The sequence below is a fragment of the Accipiter gentilis genome, chromosome 22, assembly GCF_929443795.1.
Source record: "Accipiter gentilis chromosome 22, bAccGen1.1, whole genome shotgun sequence".
Taxonomy (NCBI): Eukaryota; Metazoa; Chordata; class Aves; order Accipitriformes; family Accipitridae; genus Astur; species Astur gentilis.
The window spans coordinates 18,895,616-18,905,473 of NC_064901.1; the positions used below are offsets into that span (position 1 = coordinate 18,895,616).

At 42.7% G+C, this 9,858-nt stretch overlaps 1 protein-coding gene across 1 annotated transcript in view; it reads left to right on the forward strand.

Moving 5' to 3' along the window:
* Positions 1-9,671, forward strand: part of LOC126049241 (cytosolic phospholipase A2 epsilon-like) — a 34,456-nt gene extending 24,785 nt beyond the window's left edge. Inside the window, exons 15-21 of the mRNA XM_049825293.1 lie at positions 997-1,111; positions 2,209-2,346; positions 3,785-3,892; positions 4,998-5,189; positions 5,977-6,143; positions 7,473-7,659; positions 8,823-9,671. Of these exons, the coding sequence (XP_049681250.1) occupies positions 997-1,111; positions 2,209-2,346; positions 3,785-3,892; positions 4,998-5,189; positions 5,977-6,143; positions 7,473-7,659; positions 8,823-9,031 (1,116 nt within the window). The 3' untranslated portion in view covers positions 9,032-9,671. The remainder of the gene's footprint in view (positions 1-996; positions 1,112-2,208; positions 2,347-3,784; positions 3,893-4,997; positions 5,190-5,976; positions 6,144-7,472; positions 7,660-8,822) is intronic.
* The last annotated feature ends 187 nt before the right edge of the window (positions 9,672-9,858 follow it).

Below are 9,858 nucleotides of genomic sequence, written 5' to 3' on the forward strand. Positions count from 1 at the left end.
TTTTACAAGCAATAACAAAGTTGCTTTTCTATTATTTGAAGTGGTTTCTACCCCTACAGTACAGCAGTCCACTCCCTCTTCTCTTCAGCTGGACCACAGTTCAAGGATGTGTGCTTTGGCACTTGCCAAGCGGGAAGGGACGAGTGGTTGAGGATTGAACAGAAATGTCCTCCAGTGGGAACAGAAATGCTGCAGTCATTCAGCCTTTCATTTGGGTTTATTTATTTATTTTTATATAAGTACATATATATTATCATATATATGTAAACAGAAAATAAATACATACAGAGAGGAGTACTAAACAAAGGTATAAGCTGAATAGCTGCCTCTCTTTTAATATCACCTGGATGAGGTCGTCCTCACAATCTAGACAAACATCTTTCCCTTAAGCAGCGCTGACTATTGCTATGTAACCATTAACCTCTCCCTAATCTGTCAGAACTAGCTCCTCTTAAATTTGTCAGCAGTTCATGAGATTTTGTGTTTTTTACAAACCTCTTTAATGAGAATATGCTTTTCCAGAAAAGAAGGGAAGCTGGGTGGGATGCAAATAATTTGCTACCAAATTCCAGTCCCCTTGCAACACTGGACTGTGATAGCTGTTGTGCACTAAGAAAGGAAACTCAATGCCGACATGCTCAACGGCTGCCTTCAGCCCCAGGAGAGCAACGACTGCTCACTACGCTCCTCATCCTGAGGGGCAGCTTGCCCTTTCTCCTACTTGCCAGGCCGGTGCTTTCTAGTACATACAGACATGCATGCAGAAGTAGTTTTCCCTCTCTGCACCTTTTTGTGAACCCGTGCACAAAGTCAAGCTGGACCCTGGGAGACTGGTTTGTCACCCGTGGGTGGGTGCCTGCAACACTCTGTGCAATGGACCTGCCATGGCACGTCCTGCATGCTGAGGGCAGAGCCACCCGGCTCCTCCAGCACTGGGGCCATCGACCATGCGTTGTTTCCATCTCTTCTCACAAAACTGTTTTTCTTCAAAACCAGAAAGACCCCCACAAACTTTCAGAGCAGCAAGAAGCACTGTGTGACGGCCAGAACCCACTGCCCATCTATGTGTCGGTCAGTGTCCGGGACAGCTACAGCACCAATGATTTCAAAGGTAAGGATGATGTTTCAGATCCTGCGGGACTAAAACTGGCAGCTGAATTCCTGTGATTCACTCTTCTCTGCTGGGCAGCACTTGGAGAAAACAGTCCTTGTGTGTTACTTGCTTTCTGGAGAAATAACCTTTACCTCCATGCCTTACAGTTTTAATACAAGAGCTTTTTGAGATCAGCATTTCACTGTCTAGACATACACAGTTGAAATCCTGCCAGAAAGGCCATTTTTGAAATATTATCTGATCCACCTAGAATAAGAAGTACTGGAATTTTCCAGGAATTAAATACTGCTTTTTGTCAATGCCCTGTTATAGTTTCAATATGAAGAAAGACCACATAGTTATGATACAGTTTGGGAAAGCATGCAACCTACTCCCAACTGATACTTTTGCTTTGCTCATTGTTTTGGTAATTTTTTTTTCCATGAGGAGAAGCAGCTGGAGGAGGAGAAGAGGCGGAGAAGAAATTCAGATCGAATTTTTTATGGTTGAGGTGAAAAGATGAACCACTTCTGAGTGAAAAGGAAATTATGGTCCATAATCTTTCTGTCCCAGTCTTTGCTCACACTGCAGTTATATCAGAAAACTGCACTTCACTTGGACAGGATATGAGAAAGTCAAAGACTAGTTCTGTCTTCCTTAGTAACACACAAACAGAGTATAATTGGCCTCTTACAAAAACCCTCCCTTCTGAAGAGCAGAGTACCTGTCTTTGTACATAACCGATTTATTCAACAGAAGTTAAATTATCTGTATTGATAACATTGGAAGCATTTTCGCCTAGATGTGGCATACGCAAGGGCAGAGTGAAACCTTGCGCACGCAGGAGAACCCTGGACTGGTGCGTGCATATGGGGTGTGTACGAGCTGGAGCCTTCCCGTGCTTGTGCCACCGGCAGCACCGCCATGAGCAGCGTAACTGCTCCTGCCTCCCCATCGTCACAGTGTCTGAGCTCAGCTGCCTGGCCCTGCAGGAGGTCACGGATAAGCAAGGCTTTGCCAAGGCAGCGTAGCAAACAGGAGTCAGACCAATGTGTGCCCCTCTCTCCACACGCGGCTGAGAGCCCTCTAAGTGTCCCGTTGTGGCTGTATTGCAGAGTGGGTGGAGTTCACCCCCTACGAGGTGGGACTTCTGAAGTATGGCGCGTTCATTCGCACAGAGCATTTCGGAAGCGAGTTCTTCATGGGACGCTTGTTAAAAAAACTCCCCGAATCCCGGATCTGCTACCTTCAAGGTGATGTATTGCGTTGTCTTGGCACAGAGGCACTTTGGAGGGGTGCAATGCTGTTAACCAAAGGGTAGATGTTTCTGGTCTAACACACTGAATGCTGCTATGATATCACCTGCTGGGAAATGGCAGTGTGTGTGGGGGGGTCGTTTGTTCAAAAGAATACAGTAAAAAAATCCCACATCTTCAGTTTCTTGTCACTGTCTTGGTCCGCGAAAACTTTTTAATGTTGTCTGCTATAGATGGAATAGATAAAGCTCCTTAATTCTTTCATTGTAAGGAAGTTTCCACTTCTTTGGTTATGCTTCCAATTTGTGTCTGAATGTACTCCAACTTAAGAAAATTTTGAGACAGCAGGAAACCTGCAGCTGTGCTTCCACTGCGAGGTTTAACTTCAACTCCATGTAGAGAATTCCGTCTACTAAAGATGCAGGCTGCCCAGGATGAAAAATGAGACCAGAAGTGAAGGGTCTCTGAATCTCTCTGGTCAGTCCCTGACTTGTACTGATGGGTGTTTGTAAAAGTAATAATATCCCTTTACCGAGGAGTCTGAATCACTGGCAGGTGAACACAGAGCAGTGTGAGTTCGATTTCAGTCATCTCTTCTTATACTCCTGCTGCTTAGAAGCTCCTTGGTTTCAGTAAACATGCTGTGATATTAAATAGTCCATAATCCCAAGGAGTATCATTAAAATAATACCTCCTGGGCTGGCCCTTTTTACCTGGTCCACTACTGGGAAATTAATTTTCTACATACTGTACTGGTGTATGCTGTACTGGTATCTTGTGCCTCACTGAAAATGAAGAAGTCCAATTGTGGTAGACTAATTAGAACACATATTTAAATTTACAATGGCAGGTGAAATGGTGGCATTGTGTTTTGTCAACAAAGCCACCAGCACCCCTGCGGGGAGGCAGAGAGGGGCAGTCCTGGGTGGAAAAAAGAGTGCACAGTGGAGCAGGAGGCCACTGTGTCTGTGAGCTTTTACATGCTGCAGTGTGAGATTTTCTCTTACAAACCAAATGGCTGAAAAGTCAGTTCATCCCACTGTGAAATAATACAGGGCACGTGAAAGCTGATTGAAGTGTGTGCAGAAAAAGAAGCTGGAGTAAGGAAGACAGGGATGGAAAGGATGTTTTTATGATGTCTGTATTATGTGAGCTCTTATTTCACTTCTTAAGTGAGTGGTTTTTTTCCTTTTACTTCTCTCCCATTCTCCTCTCTCTTTACCATGTGTCAGAGCCATGTGGTAGGTTAGGCACAGAACTGATGGCAGCACGACCTGATCCAGTGCCGCAGAAAGTTAAGAGGAATTTAACAGCCCAAAAGTTTAGAAATATTTGAATTAAGACCATTCAGAAATTAATCCAGGAGGTTAAAATAGAAGGACAAAGGCAGTTTCTTGTTAGAATGTGTCCTTGTGTTCACTAATTTCTTTTACAGGTATGTGGAGCAGTATATTTTCTGTGAACCTATTACAAATATGGGGACTATCCCACAGTTCAGAGGACTTCTGGACGAGGTGGACACAAGACAGAATAGAAGAAGTTGGTGAGAAATTGTTAAGCCTTTCACTTATGGTCACTTAGTCTTCTGGATGCCTTTTGGCATCATCCTGTCAACTATGTTGAAGCCAGCATCATAGGATCCTCCCAAGAGATAGCAACTTCCCCTCCCACCGTAAAGACTGAGAGGAAGAGGCTAATCAGGGAAATGCTGCTGTAATTACCAAAGTTACTAAAACCCTACTGATTAAAAGGCTCTGTCCTTAAGAGGAATTTTTACAGGGGTCATGCATTTCTCAGGAAGTGTTTTGGCATTGCTCATTCATACTCAGCCATACAGAACCAAGAACCAGTGGCAGAGAATAAAGTTATTTTTACTGCCTGTGCAGAGAATAAACCTGAATATCAATTGGTTAATCAATATTTCCTGGGTTTATATTGTATTACTCGGTACAGTAATTACCGCACTGGATTCATCTTGGCACAAAGATAAATGAGGCCCAGAGGGTATTTTCTGAAGCAATACAGAAACCATGGTTTTATTGCTAAATCATTTAATATGATAGTAACTATAATTACAGACATCCTGAAAATAAAGAAATGCATCTGTGCAATCATGGAAACCACCAAGCCTCTCCTGCTGCATTGTCAGCCACTTGGTCCAGCAAAGCAGGTTGTGATTTCAAAATACCACACCTTGTGCCGTTTCTACTTTTCACCCACATATGTGGTCATGTAGTCACCCTGAAAACTACTTGTAGTTTCTAAATACGAATGTATGCCCCATGTTTCCCTGGGATGCTCTCACTGTACTGATTAAGCATATGGTCATGTAGCCACGAGTGATTATTGGGTAGAAGTTGTCACTGTTGCAATAGTCCCTGTGGTGCCCTGTTGTTGCCCATCTGACTGAGTGGGAGCATACGATTCAGCCCCATATTCTCCATGCTTGCCTCTGTTTCATGATATCTTCCTGTGAGGATATGTAACTTTCTGACAGGACATTCTCTGAATTGCTTAGTTCCCTTAAGGTGTCCCTTTTTCAGGACTAAAGACTGCTTCTGATGAACTGTCTTCAGGTCAAAGCTAAAGACCATCAGAAATGAACATCAATCAACACACAGTTCACCAGTCTTTCTCCCCTCCTCTAGATGAAGACCCAGTGTTGCCTACGAGACCCCACGAGCTGAGGACTCGCATGTACACTCCTCCTGGCCCCCTGTCCAGTGCCCTTCGGGGAGCATTGACTGACCGCTTCTCCGTTGCCCAGCACCACAATTTCCTAAAGGGCTACCAGCTGCATAACAACTACCTGGAGAACAAGCACTTCTGTCGATGGAAAGGTAGTGGAGACTAATATTTAACAGGCAACAGGTGGTTTTGGGGTGGGGAATTTAGGAAAGAACCCTGTCAGGCTCGGCAGGGGAAAAAAAAAAATCTCCTGAAAGGACATTTCTTTTCTGAATGGAGAGAAGAGACTAAGACTGCACTGTTGCCAGGTATTTAAGACTGGTTTTAAATGTAAGCATGTGTTTATGTGGTTTAGCTGAGATCTCTGTGGTCCAGACTGAAAGGGTAGGCTTGCAGCCCACAGAACCAAATTTAAAGAAACAAAGAGCAGAGTGAACATGGGAGAAAGCTTAACTTGGCAAGACTGTGCCTCTAACTTCAGATGCAACTGGAATATCCCAGAAAATATGATCTACAAGAGAAAGCTGCAAGGGAATGGGGCTTTGTAGCCCAAAGGATAGGGAACTGAGGGGGAGGCATAAATCCAAATGTAAAAAGGGATGGGAATATTTTGTTCTCCAAATCAGTGATGGACAAAAGATGAAACAATGATGGAAATGAAGCAAGGCAGATTTAGGTTAAGTATTAGAAGTAGCTTACTGGCACTAATGAGTATGACAAGTCACTGGAATATATTGCCTGGAATCTCAACATAGAAGATTTTTCAGAACAGAAGCTTAGGTGGCATTTTGCAGACCTTCCCACACCTATTTGACAACCCAGTAGTGTGGCAATTAAATTAAACCAGGCCTCTGGGACAGTCAGTTCCACCTTGAATTTCTTTTTCCAGTCAAAATACCTACAGATCATTTCTTATTCCAAGAAATATTTTCCTTTTAGACACTGTGTTAGACTCACGTCCCAACCAGCTGATGCAAAATTCTGATCACCTGGGCATGATAGACGCTGGATTTTTCATCAATACCAGCAGTCCACCACTTTTAAGGCCACAGAGGGAAGTGGATGTCATCATATATTTAAGTTATACTACTGGATCTCATATATCGGTGAGGAGGATCTTGTTCCTGTGTGTTGTCTCTCCTTTTGCTTGTAAACGTCCAGCCTGTAGCACCTAGAACTGCTAGTTATTTTAGCTGTTCAGTTTTTAACTACTGCATTCCCCTACCTTTTTCACTGTAGTGATTAATATCATTCCTATTTCTTCCTGCCACTCCTGGAATCTCTCTTGCTGGTTTATAAATATGTTGAATTATTCAAGAGGACATCAGCATGGTCTCTTTCAGAATGCTGGGAAGAGCCTCTTCTGCTTTATGCTGAATCAAGCAGGTTTCCAGACTCTGCACAGCAATATGCATAAAGATGAAGAAGTGATTTCTCCTGACTTAAGTTACAATATAAAAGGGTTTAAGTGGATAGTCAGAGGCAGATCGTTCCTGGGTTGACAAATAAGATGCTACTAGGAAAATTCAATGACAAGCACCTTCCTGCAGAAACTCCAGTTTCATGGAAATAAAGTTAATTAGCTGTCTATAAGGCCTTGCAGAAAAGAAATTTTGGTCTTTATATCTCAGAAACTGAGGTTAGTTAGAAACTTGCTATTAAGTATCTTGGCCAACTTAAGTGGAATTATTTTTTGTGAATGAGAACATGTGTGCTGCTATTAATAAGCCATATGATGCATGAGACACACATGTAATGAAGTTTCATTTCAGCCTCATACATTGCCTAGATTAATTTTATGAAGAAAGGCTGATGCAATTTTAAGCACTTTCGTAGAAACTGTTTCCTATTTGATAGCGTCCAATGTTAGGTGGTGCAGAGTAAATAATACAGTACATAGTAGGACATGATATTGTATTAAACATTTCAGGGAAAAGGTACAGTATAGCCTAGTACTTCAGACTTTCTCAGTAAAATATCAATCTCGGTTAACACGGTGGCTATAGTGCCTGCACAGGCAGAGACATAATTGCACATTCAAACTCAACTGTCTTATCTTCTGGCTTCCAAGCACGTAATAAGATACCTTAAACATTTCTTGCTGTGGTTTTCTTTTCTAATTAATTCTATACAATACATTAAACACAGGTTCTTTCATTTACTAAAACTACATGCTTTACCTTAAACTTCTGCAAACTGCTTCCATTTTTTAAAAAGCAGAGTCCTGGATAAATTCTCTAACTCTGAAATTGTGTTTACAGCTTTTGATTAGCATTCTGGTTACTATGTGTGGTAACTATATGTAGAGTAACCCTTGATAAGAAGGAGCTCACCCTATGGATCTGAGTCACTAAACCTTAATACTAGATAAGTGTTTGGGGGCTTTAAGACAGCTGAACTGAGTTCCAATGCTGACTATTTCTGTGATAATCCAGTCTCTAGATAAGGCGTACAAATACTACTCAGAGCAGAAAATCCCATTCCCCAAAATTTCTTTGACTGATGAAGATAAGAAAAATCTGAAGGAGTGCTACCTCTTCCAAGATTCAGATTTGCCAGGATGTCCGATCGTGATTTTTCTTCCGCTTGTGAATGATACCTTCCAAGAGTACAAAGCACCTGGTAAGTTACAAGTGATGGCAAAGCATTAAACAAAAGACACCACTACCTGCTTCCCTGACTCAGACAGAGCCTTTTTCTCTGCTGATGGCTATCTTTGCTGGCTGGGTTCATGGTGGAGCACTTTAGCTAATTAAAATTGTTTTCCCCATCCCTGCCAAAGCTACTACCTTCATTCATGTCATCCTTGTGGCCCTAAGAGAGGACAGACACAGCCCTTGTCTTCCAGATGGTGTTTACCTTCATGTCCCTCCCATTTGTGATATAAAGTGTTGCTAGCTAATTGTAAATTTTTTTTCCTGGAAAAGTATAGCTGTCTCAGATTATTTTCCCCTGCATATATTGTCTGTTGTCCAGGGATTTCATTCTACACTTGAGGCGGCATAGTGTCATGTATGAACAGGGCGGGAGCAAGAACCTAGATTTCAGGCTGAACTCCTGCAATGTCAAGATCATTGTGTCTCCTTTTGGTACAGCATCAGCCCAGGGGTCATTTTGCTCACTGTGTTGTGCTTGGGGCCTGTCATTCTTCTTCTGCCAGGCCACCTGCTTTGTATTCCTCTCCTTTACTACCAGTTACTAGGATGCATTTCCTTTGCTCCTTGGTAGCAGGGGGGTAAAGTCTAAAATTCTGCTTTTGTGGAGTTGGGGAGATGCAAGAAATGGAAAGGCAGAGATGGATCCTTGTGGCAGGCCCCCTGAGACTGCATTCAGGATTACAGGGACTTTAAGTTTCCATATATTTCTATTATTCCCTTCTCACTTAAATTCTGTTCTGTTACTAGCAACTTGCCTCCCTCAGCTGGGGTTCATAGAGGTTCCAACTGCTCAGGATAAGACCTGCAGTGCACCTGCAGTGGCTATTGGAGTGCCCTTTCAGGCTGATACCCTTGACTGATCCATGGCTTTAATGAGACAGATGTTTAGGAGTAAGCTGTAGATGACCATTACAATGCCATCCCTCACCTCTCCCTTCTGCCCTCATCATTTCAGTCACCCAACATTCTCTTGACTAGGGGTGGGGGTACATGACCTGCATTATTCATTCATTGAAACCCTATTAATCTTCTTCCGGAGAAAAGTCCCCCTCTTTGGGCTGCTGTGGACAGCTTGTCACTGACTGAGATAAACACCACGTCACAGCAGCAACTTCCTTTTCTCTCCAGGTGTCAAGCGCTGTTGCTCAGAGATGGAGGAAGGACAACTTGATTTGACCAGTCGCTTTTCCCCCTACTGCATGTTCTCGGTCAGGTATACCGATGAGAATTACCGCCGGCTGCTGAACCTCAGTGAATACAACATCCTGAACAACTCACGGATGATTATGCAGGCCTTGCAGATAGCGATGCAAAGGAGGATGCAAAACATGTGCTAATCACCCATCCAACTGCCCCTATCTTCTGTCATGCTCTAGGACACAGAAGGGACATAGCTTTTTGAACACTGGCCGTTCTGCACTACAGAAAGAAACTAGCCCAGGTGGCTCAGTGGTTTGTTGGGGTTTTTTTCCATTCCCAAGAAATGGCCTCTATAGGCAAAGACAATGCCTGGGAAATTTTTACATATGCTTTGTTCCCTAAATTAAGGTTGTCTGTAGAACACTCTTTACTGAAATACTTGTTAGATTTTAAAAATAGTGTTATTTTAAGCCTAACTTATTATAATGTATGACATATAGAAAAATCATTTTTTACCACCACAGTGCTACAGTAATGCAACCCAGCCAACACACCTACAGGCCGTAAGAAAGGGGTATAAACTTCTGCTCCCCACAATTCTTCTTCGTGGAACACAAGGTGCATGCAACCCTGGAAAATGAAGAAAACCTGAGACACGACTGGAAGCTGGTATTGGATCCCTGGGTCAACTCAGTTTTGCAGGTGTCCTGAAGAGCAGCTGCAGAGGTTGGAAATGTAAGAGGGACAAGTGTGTGCACACAGCCAGCCCCATGAATTGCATCCACCTCCTGGGGTCTCTTGGGCTGTGAATGAATCATATGTAGATGGAAAGGAACAATTTAGGAGGAAATGGCGTAAGGTTTTTCAAGTAAAAATTTTTTTAAAGTGAAAGGTGTAATTTGGGCACATCAAAATTTCCTGTGAATTTATGTCAGTTTTGATTGTTGTGACAGTATATAAAAAAGTCAGCATTTTATTTTGACACTTTCAAAATAAAACACCCTGGATTTTTTTCTCCCAGTTG